The 20,363-nt window shown below is 38.1% G+C and overlaps 1 protein-coding gene across 1 annotated transcript in view; it reads left to right on the forward strand.

The window, feature by feature from the left end:
* LOC131068651 (protein AUXIN RESPONSE 4) overlaps window positions 1-13,908 on the forward strand; it is a 45,812-nt gene extending 31,904 nt beyond the window's left edge. Inside the window, exon 2 of the mRNA XM_058003886.2 lies at window positions 13,263-13,908. Within this exon, the coding sequence (XP_057859869.1) occupies window positions 13,263-13,508 (246 nt within the window). The 3' untranslated portion in view covers window positions 13,509-13,908. The remainder of the gene's footprint in view (window positions 1-13,262) is intronic.
* Window positions 13,909-20,363: the final 6,455 nt, after the last annotated feature.

Genomic DNA, 20,363 nt, shown 5'->3' on the forward strand with positions numbered 1-20,363 from the left:
TCTCTTCTTGAGCTTTGAACTCTTTAAATCTAGACAACACTTCATCAGACTCTTTAGATTTCAGAAAATAAATCCAAGTCTTACGAGAGAATTCATCAATAAAAGTAACATAGTACCAGAAACCACTTATTGAAGCAATAGACATAGGACCACACAAGTCAGAATGAATCAGCTCTAAAATTTCTTTTGCTCTACTTTCACTAGAGTGAAAAGACCTTTTAATGTTCTTACCTAGAACACAACCTTTGCAGACATTATCATGATCTTGATTTAGGACATTATCATGATCTTGATTTAGCTTAGGAAGACCAACGACCATCTTCTCCATAGAGGAAAGAGTTATGAAATTTAGATGAGCGAATCTTTTATGCCACAATTCACTAGAACTCAAGAAATCATGTGCTAAGGCTTGAATAGGACGAGCTGAAAGTCTATATACAAGTGTTTTTCTTCCATGCAAGAACTTTGCCTTCAACAAATGCAACTTGGTACCCTTTATCTTCCAATGCTGAAATAGAAATCAGATTTCTCTTGATTCCAGGAACAAATAGCAGATCACTCAGATGAAGAGGAATTCCTGAATTTAAATGAAAAGATGTAGATCTAGCACCTTTCACAGAATAACAAGCATCATCACCAATAATAACATGCAAATGAGTATCCTTTTCTATCAGATTAGAGAGATGCTCACGATATCCTGTAATATGGCGAGAAGCTCCACTGTCAATTAGTCAAGTATCACTATCAGTAGGAACATTACTTGAAAGAGCAGATATAAATAAGAAACCCTCAAAACTTTCACTTGATTCTCTATGAGGAGAAGCATTTTCAACATTCGTTGCAGTTACTTGATGCTTGGGTCTTGTTGAACAATCTCTAGCAAAGTGACCATATTTGTCACATCTGAAACATTGAATTCTAGAGAGATCCTTCTTTTTCTTAGGTTTAGTGGCTAGATTAGAATTCTTATCCGTGTACCTCTTAAAGTTTCCTTTCCTTCCTTTCCTTTTAGAAGTATGAGAAGCAAGGACAATATCTTTTTCATGATGAGATTTTCGCCCATTTCCACTTGCCTCTAATCTGCATTCCTCTTGAATACAATCAGTTCTCAAATGGTCAAACTTGGGTAGTTCATTTTTTCCACTAATTCCTTGAATGAAGGATTCCCAAGACTGAGAAAGACCATTCATGGCCAACATAACCAGGTCTTTGTCCTCAATTGAATCTCCAATAGCATTTATCTGATCTTCTAATTCTGAAATCTTCATAAAGAAGGAAACAACAAATTCACCTCTAGCCATTTTAATATGAAGGAGTTGGCGACTCAAGGCTAGAGCTCTACTAGTGTTGTTGAATTCATACAAACTTTGAAGACACTCAAACATCTCTTTAGCTGAATCCAACTTAGAAATAGCAAGTACCGGATGATCCTTAACAGAATCAATCAGTATCTTTCTTGACATGATATTGTTCTTTCTCCATTGAGCTTTCTTAGTGTCATCAAAAGGTTCAGCTACTTCAGACTTCATGTAGTTGAGAAGATCATTCTCTTCAAGTGCAATTAGGACTTTGAATTTCCATGAAGTAAAATTGGATGCACCATCCAACTTGTCTTCAACTTTGAGTCCAATCACCATTGTTGGAAGCTGAGATAAACTAGCTAGGAGACAAGCAAGGAATACTTCAAGGTTAAGCATTCTGGTTCTGGATCTTTTTCCTTAGATCCGCTCTAATACCATGTTAAATTTAGAACCAGAAATCTGAAACTCAAAAATCACACAAGAACAAAAATACACAAATATTTATCCTAAGAAAACCCTCCACATGAGGGTGAAAAACCCAACCACACCAAAAAATCAATCCTTTACAAATTTAAATACAATGTTCTCAAGCTTAATCAGGCAATAATCTAAACAAGATTGTTAACACTTAACAATCAACAATAGAAGCCTATTAACAGTTAAAGTAAAACCTACTAGCTTCATACAACATATTAACTCTCTGCGACAAGAAATGATCATTCACCAATCATATACGAAAAGTTAAAGAAGATACAGAAATCGTTGAAGCAGACACTATAAAAAACTCATGGCCCTGATGATCACAGTTGTAGATTTTAATATAGTCTCTTTTTTGGACTTCACACCACCAAACACCTTCCGCTGACATGCCTTTAAAGACTAGACATGGCTCAAAATATCTATATCAAAGGTAACCGAAATGCCAAGGCTTGAAGCATGCAAAATGCTTAACAGCAGTTACAATCCATACCATTCCATGATCCTTCACCATAATGAGCCACATGGACGTTGTCTCAAACGAACCTCTTGCCGAATGAATTTCGAAAAAGATAGAAGACGCTGCCAACAAGCACGGAACTCCCATGAAGACGCTAGCAATACAAAATGGACGGTGACGGTTATCATAGAGAGCCGCTACACTTCCAACCGTCTTTTAAGCATCGAGAGAAACCATAAGAAAATAGAATTGAACACAAAGCTCATAGAAGGAGCAAAGGAATGAAGGAAAATGGCACAATATAGTTGAACTGAGAAGACTTGAGAACAAGGTTACACATCAACAAGAAGTTTGCACAACCATCGCAAGTATAATGAAGTCTCCTGCTGCTACAAAACATTGACACTTTTGTCGAGGAGAGAGCCACAACCTGCTGCTTTTTAGTAGTCTATGTGACTGCACCAAATCCCAAACTAAACACTTATCCAAATGTTCATTTCCTGTCATCAACCGAACCTGCCCAATCTGAATCTGTGTAACCACTGAGTCTAGGATCGTGACTCCGAGTGTAAAGAAGTCCATAATCAAAAGTGCCCTTCACATAACGCAGCACATGCTTCGCTGCTACCAAATGATCAGCCTTGGGGGCTGTCATGAAGCGTGAAATGTAGCTCACTGCAAAACTAAGATCAGGTCTAGTAGCAGTAAGATAGATGAGACTACCCACTAGTTGCCTGAATTGTGTTTAACCTACAGGAGGAGAATCAGACTTGGCTGACAACTTCAGTCTTGTCTCCATAGGTGTGGAAGCAGGTTTGCAATCCTGCATTCGAAACCTATTAAGCAAGTTCCTGGCATACTTAGATTGAGAATTAAAAAATGCTACCATCAGTCTGCCAAACCTCAACACCTAAACAATAATGGAGAAGCCCCAAATCTGTAATATCCAAACCAAGCTGCAATAGCGAGAAGAAAACGAATTGTACTCATCTTGGCAGTAGGAGCAAAAGTCTCCTCATAGTCAATGCCCTCCCACTGTGTGAATCCTCAAGCAACTAATTTCGCCTTATATTTATCTAAGGTACCATCTACATGATACTTGACCTTATATACCCATTTGCAGCTAATAGGCTTCTTCCTTGGAGGAAGATCAGAAAGAACCTAGGTGTTGTTCTTCAGAAGGCTTTGGTATTCTGCATCCATTGCTTGTTCCTGGAATCCCTTTTGCCTCTGTATAGGTCTGAGGCCCATAAATACTATGAATGTTGGCCATGAGAGTAAAGTTAACCATATTTTGCTACTTGCCCTTATTTTTGGAAGATCTACCCTCAATGAGCTCATCAGGACGAGATCACTGATGGTCTTAGCCCACCATTTAGGCCGGGGAGTAGAGGTGCCCACATCAGATGCAGGAGGAATAACTGGAACTGGAGGTGGAATAGGTACAGGTGGAAGATTAGCATCATTAGGAGGAAATTCAGGTAGTGCATCAACAAATTCATAATCTGCATCATCCCTTCCATCAGGTGAACCAAATGGAAGATGAACACCCAAATCATAAGCCTTCAAAGGCTGATCCTCATAATTCTGCTCAGACGAGGAAAGCTAAAATGGTCCTCGTTCTTCATCAAAGACAACATCACGACTGAAGATAAGACGATCAGTGTCTACATCAATCAGCCGGTAAGCCTTATTTGGTTGTCACTGTACCCTGTAAACATAAGCTTCTGACTCTTGGAATCCAACTTGGAGCGCTTGGCATCTGGAATCCATACATATGCGAGAGAGCCAAAAAATTTCAGATGATTGATCCTAGGTTTGCAACCAGTCCAGGCTTCCTCAGGAATCTTCCCCTTAACAACATGAGTGGGAGACCTATTAAGGATATAGACTGCAGTAAACAATGCTTCTGCCCAATACTTCGTAGGAACATTTTTGTGTTCCAACATAGACCTAGCCATTTCTGTAATGGTGCGGTTGCGACGTTCTACAACGTCGTTTTGTCGAGGGGTGTATGGTGTGGTTAACTGACGTTTTATGCCACGTGTATAACAGAAAGTGGAGAAAGCAGTAGAACAAAACTCCCCCCCATTATTAGACCTAAGAGTAATAATAGAACAACCAGACTCTTCTTCTACTAAGGCCTAAAATTTCTGAAATATAGGAAACACATCTGGTTTCTGTTTAAGAAAATACACCCACATTTTACGACTGAAATCATCAACAAAAAGCAAGAAATACTTGCACCCAGTAACAAAAGGAGTATTCATTGGACCACATACATCAACGTGGACCAACTGTATCACCTTAGATGCTCGCCACGAGTCACCATCCTTGAACAGTGTCCCATGCTGCTTCCCAGCCTGACAAGCTTCACAAACTCGTTGATTTTGAGTTTGAATTTCAGGTTGGCCTTTTACTAAATTTTCCCAAACAAGCCGAGCAAGGTAATGAATGTTCAAGTGACCATATCGTTGATGCCATAGACTGGTGATAGAGGAGGATTTAGCCGCGAAAGCATGCTCAAGAGAATCACCCATATCCACAAGTTTGTATAGAACATGATCCTCAATGCCAACAGCTACAGTAGTGCGTGTCGCACGATCAACAATCGAGCACTTGTGAGCACTGAATATCACATCAAGCCGAGGACAACGCCGCATAATCTGACTCACAGAGAAGGTTTAGTTCCATGCCAGGAATGTAGTATACATTGAGGAAAATGAGATTCCTCCCACCAGACTGTATCTGAACGTTGCCCTTGCCGACAACGGTATACTCTTCACCACCTCCAAAAATAACTAAATCAATATAGGGAGAAAATTCTGTAAACCAATCATGCCTGTGAGTGAAATGTCAAGAAGCACCAGATTCTATATACCAGGCAAAAGATTTCACGTGGTCTGTAGGTCTTTTAACCATGAAGGTGTAAAACGCAGACTCTTTCTACTCTGTGTACTCAACGACATTTGACTTGATCATATGGCCATATTTGTGACAATAATTGTACTAAACCTTTTTATTTTTTGAACCAACCTAAGACTGATTGGAGCCCTTTTGCTGAGAGGACTGAGCTTTGCCTTTATCCTTATGAAAGGATTTGGCTACAAATGCTTGCTCTGAGGAGGATGAAGTGGCATCGCTACCAAACTGTTGTTTCCAACGATCCTGCTGCAGAAGTTTGGTGCACAACTTTAGAAATTTCAAATCAACATTCGTTGAGGTAATGTTGAGTCTCTATAAAGTGCTCGTAGGATTTAGGTAGACTTTTCAAGGTTATTACTACCATATCCTCTTCCTCCATTTTCCGACCAATAGCTTCGAGCTGATCTCGAATGTCCTTAATCTTCGTGAGATGCTCCTGTAAGGACATACGTTCATCCATCATGATGGAGAATAACTGGTTCTTCAGGAAGAACGCTCGACTTTTATCGGATGTCTCATGCAACTCCTTTAGATGCTTCCAAATTTCTGAGGCTGACTTGCGAGAAGGAATTTGAGGTAACTGGTCATCTATGACAGAGAGCTTAAGAAGCATGACAGCTTCTCGATTGCGATCATCAAACTTGTCATGATCTGCTTCGACTGCGGAAGGGTGAAATTCTTTTCCCAAAACCAAATCATCAAGGCGGCGATATTAAAAAATAGTCAGCATGTGTTGCTTCCAGGTGTTATAATTCTTGCCATTAAATTGCTGACTACCTTCCAACATCAAGTTGGTCAATGACGCCATCTTGCACGTTTCCCAATGCACAAAAACCAAGAAAATCTGAAAGGGCATAAATACGAAATAAAGGTAGAAGGTACGATTTCAAGAAATGTACAACTGGCATGAATTTAGAGTCAAATTCTTGGGCACAAAAAACAAGGCACAAAAAATGATGCACCCAAAAAAATATGACGATGACCCAGATGAGGTTTCGAAAAACCCACTAAGAATCTGCACTCGGTTTTTGAATTGGACTAAAAACCAGAGAGTTATAGTGAAAACCCTAGTCGCTGAGGCTGAAGCGACAAAAAATAGGTGCAAAGGGTTTAACAAAATCCTAGCCGCGTGCAGAAAACAACACCCACAAATAGAAAATCACAGAAAAAAAAAACTCCTGTAAGCAAAACGTGGGTCTAAAATGCAGAGGCGGGAAAAGAAAACGAAGCCCTCGAAAGAGCCTTCCGTTTGGTCGTGGCGTGGAGAAACAGAGCCGTCGCAAGTGAGGTTGCAGGAGACGAAGGTCGTCGTGGAGGCAGATAACCACGAGCCACACAGCAACGTCGTCGCGAACAAAAGATGCAGGTGGGAAATCACAAAGAAAAAAAGACTGTAGCCGTTGTGTTGGAAGAAGGGGAATAAATCGTGTGCAGATGTAGAAGTCGCAAAAAATCGCTTGTCGAGGGTAAAAATGGACGTGAAATTGGTCACGATGCAGCAGGTCGTGAAGACAGAGAAAGATTGCGATTTGAAGAGAGACCAGAGTGTAGAAAAAATAATACTTGTGATTCTTCAAAAACCCCCCGATAATTCTTTAAAAAAAAATTCCGTTTAAATAAAAACGATATCCAGAAATCTCTGAAAAATTTCTTTCCAAATTTTTTTTACTAGAAACAAATCCCCCAGTAAATTTTAAATTCCCACTTTGCTACCATATTACGCTAAGTAATTAGTAAAATTAGAGTGTATTTACAATGAGCAAGAACGCTCAATAAATAACATACAAGGAATTTACAAAATAGAAAGTTTCTAACAAGAAACTTATGATACAATATATTACATGATTGAGCATTAATAATTAACTTAGGAAAATGTTATTGTGTTTGATATTATATCAGTACTCATATCCATTTCCATGCAAATTAGATACTAGATTATACTAGAAATTGATATATAATAAAATTAGGTTTAAGTTTGGTTATTTGCAATTTTACTTATTTTGTTTCAGATGCTGGATCAGGGAGCCTTCTACCCTATCAGTACACACTTTTGTAATTTATACATGAGTGCATTGGATTTCTTTGGATCCCATGCCTCATTATTGTTGGTGATGTGCATTTGTTGCTTTAAATGGAATTTCTTTTGGGTAGGTTCTTCATTTAATTCGTGTGAACTCCTTACAACAATCAAAAGTGTTCGCTTCTATGAAGGAATGAAAGTGTGTACCTGTTGTGACGTATTCACACATCGCCCCAGTGCAAATGGGGACCCCTACTTTTTTGCTTTCTAGGGTTTGTTTCTAGGTCTTTTAGTGTTTTGTCTATTAGCCTTTGCATGCTGAGTGTTGCCAAAGGGATCACTAAGATAGCAGGCTCTGTTTTAGCTAAAGGTGAGTCAGTGGATGATCCGGGTTAGGGTCATCTTTGAAAGTCTTCCTTAGGACAAAGTTTTGCTCTTGTTGCTAATTGTGTCTTGTTTGAGTTTGAGGAGGTCAATGAAGCTTGGTGAGTGAATATCATCTTTGAAGGTCTGAGTTAGGTCAAATTGGTGAGTGATGAAGTCTGGAGTGTCATCCTGATCTTCAAATGTCCTGAAATTTGGCTGTCTAGAATGTCATCCTGATCCTAAAATTTGACTGTCTGGAAAATTGAAGAATCCTCCAAAAACTAGATTTTGCATTATAACTCCTAGAGGTCCGAAACCACTCTCAAACATCCTGACAGTATATATGGAATATAACTTAAAGTATAAGTCTCTTATACTTAAAAATGTTATATTCCATATATAAATCCTGATGGAGAGACCAAAATGTCAAATTTCGCTCCTGACCCTTCCAAAGGGTCCAAAGCGAATTTCAATTTCGCTCCTAACCCTTCCAAAGGGTCCAGAGCGAAATTCTTCATAAGCCTCATTTGCTTCCTTGTTTAGACTACCAACCTTGTTCCTTGGGCGTATTTGGAAGGAAAATGATGTGTCTTTGCATTTTGTAGTAATGGAATGTGAAAGAATGGAGGATTTTTTACCAAGACAAGAATTTCGCTCCTGACCCTTCCAAAGGGTCCAGAGCAAAATTCACTTTTCCTCTATTTTGCTCTTTGATATGGCCAAGTTTTGGATTTTTGAGGCATGGTTGAGGAGGTTTTGATGCATATTTGCCTTTGAGAAGAGGTTTGAGGCGATGAAGTGGTAGAAATCAACCTAAAAGGAGAATTTCGCTCCTGACCCTTCCAAAGGGTCCAAAGCGAAATCCTCAGTTTGACCCCCTATCTTGCCTAAAATGATGAAAATGACCTTGTTTTGAGCTAATTTGATGGTAGATTCACTTAAGTGAGAAGATAGGAGCTTGACCTTGATCAAGTTTGAAGGAGAATTGGATGAAGGAAGTGGGAAACCAACCAAGAACATGGATTTCGCTCCTGACCCTTCCAAAGGGTCCAAAGCGAAAATCCCCATAGACCTCAATTTCTTCCTTGTTTAGACCAAGTTCTTAGTTTCTAAGGCTTGTTGGGAAGTGGATTGGCATGTTTTTGCCTTAGGGAGTGACTAAAAGTGAAGGAGTGAAGGATTTTAGCCTAAAATAGAAATTTCTCTCCTGACCCTTCCAAAGGGTCCAGAGCGAAATTCTTGAAAACTCCTATTTTCATCTTGGATGAGGTCAAGACATTGATTCTTTTGGCATGAATGCAAGTGGAGTGGTGTATTTTTTCCTTGCAAGGAAGATTGGAGTTGAAAAGATGAAGAGTCAAGCCTAGAGGGTGGATTTCGCTCTTGACCCTCTTCCAAAGGGTCCAAAGCGAAATTCCCCAAAACCTCCCTTTTCTCTCAATTTTGTGCCAAGCCAAGTGTGGGTTGGGGTGAATTAGGATTGGAGATGTCCTTAGGCATGGCTTTGAGTTGCTTATGATCACCAAACGTGAAGGAATTGAGCTAAAACTAGAATTTCGCTCCTGACCCTTCCAAAGGGTCTAGAGCAAAATTCTTGAAGGACACCTATTTTCCCTTGGAGATGGTCAAATCCTTGGTTTTTATGGCATAGATAGGTGTGGAGTGATGTGTCCTTGCCTTTTGAGGTGGTTTGGAGTTGAAAGAATGAAGCAAATGTGCTCAAAACTAGAATTTCGCTCCTGACCCTTCCAAAGGGTCCAGAGCGAAATTCCCAAAATCCCTCTTTTCTTTCCATTTTTTTGTCAAGATAAGTGTGGATCAAGGTAGATTGAGCTTGGAAGGACCCCTAGGCATGCCTTTGAATTGATTGTGGCCACCAATGATCAAGATTTTGAGCTTAATCAAGAATTTCGCTCCTGACCCTTCCAAAAGGTCCAGAGCAAAATCCTTAAAAACTCCATTTTGCTCCAATTTTGCATCACACTTGGTGTTGGTTGAGATTGAGGGCATCCTTAGACATGCATCTGAGCAAGTATGGTCACAAAGTGAGAAGAATTTGAGCCAAGAATGCAAATTTCGCTCCTGACCCTTCCAAAGGGTCCTTAGCAAAACTCCAATAGGGCCTGTCCCTGGAGAGGATTTTGAGCAAACTTCATTTTGATGTCTTCTTGTTGATGATTTAAGGTAGAAAATGCTATGTTAGAATGAATTTATTATGTGTCCTTAATCATCTTTTGGTTTGTTTTGCAGATGAAAGAAGACCAGGCCAGGACACGGACGACCTATTCCAGTCCCATCATTATCAAGGACACTTCAAAGGCATGGAGGAGGACTCAAGGTGCTTCTAAAGCGTTGGAAGAATTCAAATGTTCGAGGAATTGCAAGCTAGCCTCAAGACCTCATTCTACCACATAAAGGAACCACATGATGACAGAGAAGAATGACCTTACCAGTACTTCAAGGCGAGGTATGCTACCGGAGAAAGAAGACTTGACCGTGAGGAGGCCTCATCAAACACAGGAGGGTCAAGGAAAGGTGCGCCACTCATCAAGTGCATCAAGGACAAAGGAGGATCGACCAAGGTCATCATAGAGCAAGTACCAGACAAGGTGGCATCCCAGTCATTTTTCCTCTAGTTGGATTGGTCCACCTTAGCATATCCAGATTCAATGTACCTTACTCATCAGGGACAGCACAAACTTCGGTGTACCTACCCCTGCTTCCTATTGGTCCTCACTCCTGGAATGTAATTTTCTCATTGGCTAAGGAAGTTTGTTATAACAAACCCTAATTAGGGTTTCTATCTTGTAATCCTAGCCATTGATTCTAAGTCAATCAAAGCCATCAATTTTTAAAGGGCTCTCTATATAAAGCCCTGGCTCTTCATTTGTAAAGGGTTAATAGTCAGAGATTAGAGAATAGTTAGGAGCTAGCAAAAGAGAGATAGTCAATAATTAGTAGCTCAATAATAGATAGCATTTTAGAGTAGAGTAGAAAGAGAAGGCAAAGATTGTTGCCAAGAGATTGTTGCAAAAGACATGTAAACTTCATTGAAGGAATGGTGAATTCTATGTGTCGATTCTACAATTTGCATGGTCTTTATACTTCTCAAATTTAATTTCATGTTATTAGATGAATGGAAGAAATTTGTATGATCAGTGGTGAAATTTATATATCCATACTACTAGCAGTTTGTTGATTGCAAACTTGCCTTGTGTAGTCAATTGGAATCATTCAGCTTAAGTTTAACTTCAATTATCGCTTCTTCATTGATATGCATCAACCTGACGGTGTCTATGCTTGTAGCGGTGATGTGAACATCATAAAGCTTTCCTTAGAAGATCGCACCAACCTTGTGGAGATGATCCTAGCATGTCAAAGCAAGACTTAGTTAAAGTTTCATCAAAGGTCATCCGTTGCTCCTACATTCTTAGTGTTAGAATTAGATCCTTCTCCAACCCTTATCCTTTTCCCTTCTAAAAAATATCAAGGATCAGTAAAGACCCACATTCCAGTGATATCCAAAGTAAATCAGACGCTCAGGTCATCAAATGTAAGTCCCCTTGTGATTCCAGCAAAATCACATCATACCGTAAGAGCTTATACACAAGTAGAGAACCTACATAAAAGAACCTTGGAGTTGCCTTGATTGATCCTTAGGCGAAATCTTCAGCATTCGGGGGAAACTTTGTTCAAGATATGATAAGATATCTTGGTATTTTATTCTGTGTTCGCATGTGCATGAAAAACACATCAACAGTACCCCAATTTTCTGTCATTTAATATAAGACAGCAAATATCTTGATTTTCAACTTTCGAGGTGATTGATCTTTACTATTTACTTTCATCCGCTAGCACAAAACTAGAAGTTTGCAACTGAAAATGTGATCAGGCTTATAAAAATCTGGTAAGAGTTACTAATTTAGATCTTTGAAGTCTATGTAGAAGCTCCTTGAATGTGTATTGTAGTGTCCAATTTTGAGCAAGCTACTGATTGCAGGAGGTCAAATGACCATCATAAGATATGGGGGAATACTTTTCAATTCAGCTGAAAGTAAAAAGCTGGCATGTTGTTCTTTAATGCGGACCTCTAGCCATCTAAACAGTCATGCCATCTGTTTAAGCTCTTTCTTGCAATTTGGGTAGCACAAAAAGATTTGCAATTCAGTTGAGGTTTCCCATTGTATGTCACTTTGAATTCCAATTTTCTATTTCTTACTTTTATGCTCATCAATTGACATAATCCCAGGATATTGTTGAATTCTTCCTGACTACTTTTCTTATAATTCTTTTACCTTTTTTTTCCAGCTATTATTGCCTCTGTCCTGAAGTTTCATACTAACAATAAGCCACCTTCTAGCAACATGTTTCATTAAAAGCATAAGTCACAAGTAAAATTGCCACCTACAGTTTTAAAGTTTGAACACCTTAATGATATGTTAATCTGGGAACAGGCTCTTAATCCTATTTTATGGTATTTGTGTTTTTTTCTTCCCAGATCAAACCATTTCATTTCTCCTATTGGTCCTGATTACAGGAGATTTCTGGTAGAAAACATGCAAAATTGATGGATTCAATGAGTTATTGCAGAAGCAAAATATGAATAGAAATCAGAAAGCAGAAATAACATGAATTTATCCACACCTTGACATACAACTTTAACAAGCTTACTAATCTGACAACTTGTATGTACCATTCTCTCAGCAGACATAAGGATATATATTTAACTAATTCAAATGCACAGAGATAAAGAAAAATGAATTGTTCTGATTCCTGAAAGATGAAAGTGTTGGTCTTCTACATGTGATGGTTCATCATCCCCAACTGTTGGTTCTGTACTGCAGTGCATTGATGCACACCCCAGGCTCACTGCCCCTCAACCCATTATCTTTACCATAATAATCATTCAAAATGCTGATGCAACTAGCTTTCTATATACAAAAACTAGAGCTTATTATGTTACTATTGAAATCTGTCTTGCTGTCTATCTACAAAATTTAAAGCTTGATTTATGAAATCCGATGTCTGAAATTTTCTAGATGTGCTCGTTTCAGATGCAGACGAATTAGAAGAGTTTACCTCTATTCTATTAATGTCTCCCTTCCGTTTATATTGGTTCTATGATATACAAAATAGATTGCTTCCATTGCAACTCTTTCTGTAAAGCATGAGTCAGTGTTATAATGCTATTCCATATCACACATTTATTCAGAAAAGATATAAATAGGGAGGAATTAAAAGAAGTTCAACAATACATGGAAATGCAGCCCTTATGGTATTTGTTGATTGAGATATTTGGATGGATATACACTGTCTATGCTCTTAATTGCAGGGTTTCCTATGGTTTTACTTTTATGCAATTGCATATTGACTTTTTCAGATCTAGTTCATGGCAGCAAACTAAAAGGTGTATTTACAATCTAATAAAATCATAAGCATTGTAGTTGAGGTTGGCTAAATGCCTTAAATGATTGCATGCCTGAGATGTTCCATACTTAGGACTTAGTAGAGTTCTATGATGCCAAATTGACTAAGAAAGGATTTTCATTCTTAAGGTGTGGAAGATGAATACTGAAGCTTTGCTGTAGATTGTGCTCCTAAGATTCCAATATATATTTTGTCACAGTTTCTTTTGTTTATTTTGACACTTTTCTTGAATGCTTTACCTAGCTTCTTTTGTCCACATTTTGATTCGTCTTTTATGATTTTCCAGGAAGATGTACCAGAGGAAATCACAGAAGCTATTGCAAAATTTATATCAACCTTACCACCTACTGTTAGGACCATTACGGAAGAGCCTTTGCCAGAGCATATACAAAGAATGTTTGATGAGGCAAGCCATGACGATCATCACAGCCATCATAACCATCAACACGATCATCATGATGGAGACCATGGGCACAGTCATGGCAGTGGATACATGGATGGATATGGCCTTGGACATGGCGGGTGGCACTAATATGATAGTAGATGATTTGAAGAGTTTGGTGATTGTACAGCCAAGCCCTCCCAGAGCTACTCTTCCTGCTGACACTAATAGTGGTCATGCCCAATGAATTGAGGAAAAGAATAGCATCTTGATTCTCTCGCCTTGTTGATTGACAGTAATTGTTGTAAGTCACGCCTGCATAATTTTATAGAGACTCTGTTAGTGAGGTGAGCTAACAATCAAGGTCTTCATACATTACAGTTCACAAGTTTGAAGTCTTGAAGAATTTAGAAATTTTAATGGGATTTCCCCAGCTGGTGAGTTTTAGGAATCTGTTGACATTGCTATAAGAAATTGAAAAGTCAGCTGGTGGCGCGTTCCTTTTTATTTTATTACAAGGTTCCAAACTTCAGACTTTGATTTGCGTTTAGTCATGTTTTGTGTTTCATTGTCTGCATACTTGATGCTTAAGAAGTATAGCAAAGTAGTCAATTGACCCCTAAGCATCGAGGCTGCCTACTGACTGATGTAAGGAAGCCTTTCACAATGCCATCTAAAGACACATGAATTTTTCACACATGATAATTTTTCTTTCTTTGAAACCAATCATTGTATCTGTTTCTCAAGATATCCTCTTTAAGATATGAGTCGTGTTTTGGAAATTTATGGTTATATAAATATTTGTGAAGGAAAAATACACTTTCCCTAGTAGGGCTATCTAGGTTCATTAAACAAATGCTATCAATAAGCACATGATTAACCTGAATATGAGAGCTGGGTAAATGTCAGAATAATTAAGTGCTAATCTAGGGAATTAAATGTGAAGGAATAGTGTACTTATCTGTGGGGACTATTATGTAGAATTATACCTGATGCTGCACAAAGCTTAGTCATTAGGTACAGAATAATAGGTGCTCTCGATGTGCTAATTGTCTGAAATCCAATGCTGACCTAGAAGTCTCTGCAGGTTGATGCCATGGTTCTGGATCTATTCCGAGTGGCACAGATCTGCCTTGTAAACTGTGGGTCCAATTTGGTGAATGTGCACTTAAAGCTAACGGTTTACTCCAACCTCTGCTATCTGCTGCTGCTTAAGAACTGGTTGTATTTAATTGCTGCATTGCAAGGGTTCGCATTTTCTTCAGTCAACCCCCTTCTGGCTTTGGTGAATTTTGGTAGAAAAAAAATAGGCATACAAGTGTCTGAAATGATTTAATGCAGACTAGATTGCTTTTAATGCTCTGAATGAAATGTTCATAAAATGATCTTCTCTTCAATGAATAAGAATTTCCAAAAAAAAGTTGGATATGCGTTAATGCTCAAATGAATGTCTTTAAATTTAAATACCATAACATAATGAATTCTCACACAAATGTGTACCAAGTTGACTCCCAATGACTATGAAGAAAGGGTGGGAGTTAGCAATTTGAATTTAAAAAAAATTTAGAATATCGAGTCAGATTTGTGTCTGATGTGAAATATTGATCATGTGCATCATGAAAATGCCCTAGGATGGGAAAAGTGAGTTCTTGGGATTAGGAATGCATATGTGGAAGTATGGACTAATAAATGAGGGGAATGTGTGGATACGTGTAGATGGTCAAAGAATCAAACAACTACGGGAGTACCAATAAGGTTTTGAAATTATGCATGTAGATAGATTTATGTCCATTAAGTGCTCCAATATAGAAACATTATAGAATCAACGTGGCAAATAATAGGCCATGTAGTCAACATGAAGAATATATTGTCCTTCAATCATTGATAATGTGAGAATGTACAAATGTTATAGAGGGTAATAGTAATAAAGTAGTCTACTGATTGGGCAAGGAAAAAGCATCTACCTAATTTACCAAAATAGCTTGAAGTACAACTAGAGTAGGTTGAAGGGTGTGATTGGGCTTATTAGTTGTTAGACTTGAGAGAATGTATAGTGAGATGTATTAGAAGATAGACTATTAGTAAGCCTTTCACAACATGCTAAGTATCATTAGCATAAGGTTCCTTTCCCATGTGGTTAGGGTTGTGTGAAGTTGAATTGATACAATGCCATTTGATTGGCACAATCATGTGGAGGAAATGTAGCCATGTGTTAAAATGTGTATGGAACTAAATTGATTGTATTGGTGTAGGTGCATCTATTGCCAAAATTTAGGTCTCACACAATGTGGAGAAGTTGATGCAAAAGTGGGCAATGCTATCATTGAAGTTGATGCCACCACAAATGGAATTTCAAACGTTCTACTTGAGAAGAACAATAATGATGGCAACAATTACAATTATAATAACTACAACAATGATAGTAGCAATGCCAACCAAGGGAACTAAATCATTAACACAATAGCCAAAGGTATTAATTATACCTAGAGAAACTATTGTCTAAGGGATAATAGAACATAAAGCAATTGCCCACTCGAAGGAAAATGATACAATCCTTGTCGTAAGCATGGCAATTTTGGTCCTAAAAAGTTCCGCACATTCCACAAGATGAGGGTGCATGATATTTGTGAGATTATAACTAGTTCATTTCAAGACTACTAAAGAACATGGACTTTTATATAAACAATAACCCACCCACAAACACCTCTAACCAACATAATAGTCAAGTACCTATTGCTCCTCAAAGCTTGAACTTAAGGATCTATCAAAATCCTTTCAAGTCCATCTGTGCAACAAGGCTCATCTATGCCTTGTTCATTGAGATCAAGTTGAATCGTTATCTCATAATTTGTCCAATTGGGAATAAGGAGATGTAAATATGTTAGGTTTGGTTAAACTTGGCAAAGATGAAGGTGTCCAAACAACTAACCAAACTAAAGACAATGTTCATGAGTATATTGAGCATTTAATCTGTATGCCTCAATCAACCCTTGACCCAATAGGCCCTTATGATTGATAGATCCAAGTTGTTCATGTTGGTGTAAATGAGGTTATATCTTAACTAGCTCATAGTTAAAACCTGTTCACATGTTAAGCTTACTTAGGCTAGCTTGCATTTAAGTTTGTTGTTACATATAACTTGACATTTAATATTGTTCATGTTAGTTGTCCTAGGTGGCATTGTAGAAGATATGAGTCATGTCTCATTATTTAATATTTGTAACAAGGTAGTTGTAATCCCACCTCATCACCTTGCCTATATAAGCAAGGTTCATTTGTACATTGTATCATATCAATTCAATCTCATTGTTCATCAAGCTCATGTTGCAACATTCTCTTGTCGAAAGCATGTTTCTTGGTTGATCCTTTGAAGTATGTGCATCTTCATTATGGGTTCTTTATTATTCCAACATGGAATCAAAGCTATGGCCTAATCCCCTTCTTGTCTTAGAGAATTGAGCTATTGCTAGAATAGAGATTTTTACTTTTGCCTTTTGAAGCAAATTGGTCACATCAACGACTAGGGGTTAATCTGCCTAGGGCTTAATTTGACCCCCTCTTTTTTCATTGGACTCTATATAGGTGATTTTTTTGGAGTTAAGGTTGTGCTTTAGGCGGGCATAGAATCATTTTGTTGGCATTTCATGAAGATTGCATTGATGAAGTATAGTGTTGTCAATGATGTCAATAGTAACCGTGTTAGTGTCCCCTCAATTTTCCATTAAAATTTCAAGTTTGCGGGTTGCCTTTTGGTGTTTCTTCCTTTTCAGTCTTTGTATCTCTTCGCATTGAACCTAAGTCGTTGAACCTTTAAACAGTTCAAAGGTTCAAGGTTCAAAGCGCACTTTGAGTAATGTCTTTAGTGGCTTTGTCTTAATTAAAAAACAAGCGCATTGTTGTAATGTGTTTTGAACTTTGAACCCGTGAACCTTTTTGGTTCAAGGTTCAAGAGTTTCCTTTGCATGAGTTGCGGCTGCGTAATGTTATTTAACGAGCAATTATAAATGTGTTTAAGTCGGTATTGAACTTGAACTTAGAACCATTTCTATTTTGGTTCAATGGTTCAAAGTTCAAATTCCTTTCACTTGTTTGTTGTGGTTACTGCTCGTTCTCGGTATTGTTTTGAGTCGCTAGTTTGAAAGTTTTTTGTTGTTCTCTCTAGATGAACTTGAACCATTGAACTCCTTGTGAGTCGGTTCAAGGTTCAAAAGGTTCACTCCAAGTTAACTCTAAAGATTTTAATAACACTGGAGGCAGTGCGATAAAAAGGAATATTCCTAGCATCTAATAGTTTAAAATTCTTAATTTGGAAAGAAATCATGAGGACATTAACTATTTGTGCAGAGGTGATGGGCAATTAAGGAACTGTTAGGTTTTCAGTCATATCACTATTACTTCACACATTTGAATGAATCATTATGAAGCGTGTGTAGATTTTTCTCAATTTTTCTTCCCATTTGCTTAAAAAGACATGTAAATTCATAAGCAAATTTGTAGAGGTTGTACCTATTATAATTGAGCGAACCAGAGACATCGAAGGTAATTTCAGCTTCACTTTCCTGAGAGGGTTTCACAGATTCATGGTGGTAACAAGTGAGTTCAGACAATTTTCCTATACTGTATTTCTTTAGTTCAGAAGGTTTGTCAGTATAGGAGAAATCTTTGGTCTGTAAAATTCTATCTTGCTTCAAGATTGTTTGGTAGAAGTATAAGTAGACATTATGAGGTCGATACTTCCGAAACTTGGTCGGACATCATGCTTGGTGAGCATACTTCCATAATTAGATGATACTTCTTTAGCTCAAGCTGACCTAGGGAATTTGTCAGTATAGGAGAAATCTTTGGTCTGTAAAATTCTATCTTGCTTCAAGATTGTTTGGTAGAAGTATAAGTAGACATTATGAGGTCGATACTTCCAAAACTTGGTCGGACATCATGCTTGGTGAGCATACTTCCATAATTAGATGATACTTCTTTAGCTCAAGCTGACCTAGGGAATTTCTTAGAAAGGGCTAGAAACCCTGAAGCTGGTTCAATAATGGAGAGAATAGTAAGAAGTGGTTTGGTTGAAGCTGCCGCATTTCCAGTTGTTGCCCCATGCCTGGATTTGGTAATAGCATGTATGAATAGGTACGATGCTAAAAATAGGTGCATAAGAACCAGTAGTGGCGAGTTGTTAGTTGATATTAATAGAGAAACAATTATGGTTGTGATGGGCATCCTACACAAGGAACCATATGAAGACTGGTCAATTGGGACCTCCTATGCATTCTTCTTTGAGAAGAAAAGCGTATACAAAAGTGTTATCGCAAGAAATTGGCTTCTGAAAGTTCAAAAGGGAGGGTCACGACTGCCAAAGCCCCTTACCAGGGAGCACTTCATTACAAAAGTGCGAGATATTGTGATATTGTTGAACAGACTGAAGGGGAATTCACACTCCTTCTACTAGGAGGACTGGATGTATTTTTATATTCAGGTGCTTCTATCAGGTAAAAAATATCTTGACTGGGCGCAAGTGATTGCAAAAAGACTTCATGAGGGATTAAGTAATTTTGTGGGTATGTCTAGCTTTCACATGTCTTCTTATTTGTTCTACATATTAGCCTGTACCAGAGATTGGCACAGACTGCATAGCGAACCATGGGTGGATGGTATGAAAGTCTATGATTACTACCCTTTACTACAACAACAGAAATATGTAGAGCACATCGCCAAATGGAATGGTGTCTTTGAAGGAAGAATTGCATTTGAATTACAAGGTGATGTCAATAAAAGAATGTCAGTTGAAGCCATGGAATTGATTAGGAGTTGCTTTGCGGGTGGTTGATGTCAAGCACTTGGAATCCTCCACAAAGAGGATGATTTCAAGATCTTGGAAAGATGAAAAGGATAAAAAGGAGTTGAAACAGATCATCACCCAAATGACTGAATACATTAATGCTATACACCATCCAAGTCCTCAACCTCTGTCACAAATGACACTATCCTTTGATCACAAGTCTCTAGTGAACCAAAAGATGCTAGATCGGGTTCAAAGAAACAAAATGGTGGCAGAGAAGTTCAATGAATGGCTTGATCTCATAATACAGCAAGACTCAGATTATATTGTTAGCTTGGTAAAAGTGTATAAGATGTTGTAACCGTAAGTAAGGAGTTACAACTAGAAGCCATTGCCTGGGAAAAGGAAATGACTAAATGGGTGGTAGTACTTGTGCAAATGAACGATGTGCAAAAATTCGGTGTAATGAAATTCTTAGCTGAGAAACCCATGGAGAGTCTAGATGACAATGTGCTTTATGTGTTGAGGAAGAATGTAGAGTGGCGAAATTCAATCATCAAACAAAGCCATGAGGAATCTACAAGATTTCTTAAAGGGTTGGTAGATTTGATTGACACCATGCAAAAAGATCTTAAGTGTATCGACATTCAACTCATGAAGGAAGATGCTCAAACAATTGAAATTGCTATAGACATGGCAAAGATCTTTAAGGAAAGAATACAGTTCATCAGGGAAACAAAGTCTTTGACTACAGATGATTTCTCAAAGGTGGCTCGAATAGAGTCAATGCTCACAGTTTGCTCTTATCATTTGGAGGCGCATAAAGATAAGGTGTTGCAGGTAAACATGGATAAGGAGGTTTGGAAGCAACACATCTTACATATTGGACTCCCATATTTTCAAGTCATCTTGAATTTCTTAGCATCACATCTGGAGTGGTGTAACATGCGCAGTTCCATGACAAAGCAGGATAAATTAACGACCTTTGCCGCGGTGGAGTCCTGATCAGCTAATGAATGAGTTGCCAGCGAATCTGCGGTTGTTGTTTATCTAGTTTCATTTTGTTTTCAAGCAAACGGTTTCTTTAACTCTAGGTTAGAGTTAAAACTTTTAGTTATGGTGTAACAAACTATTGGCCTGGAGGCTATATATGTAAGTAAGTTTAAGTAAAGGTCCGAAAAACTGTGTTTTAGAGGGACAGATTTGATCTCCTTGAATTTCTCAAA

This window comes from Cryptomeria japonica, chromosome 6 (assembly GCF_030272615.1).
Source record: "Cryptomeria japonica chromosome 6, Sugi_1.0, whole genome shotgun sequence".
Lineage (NCBI taxonomy): Eukaryota > Viridiplantae > Streptophyta > Pinopsida > Cupressales > Cupressaceae > Cryptomeria > Cryptomeria japonica.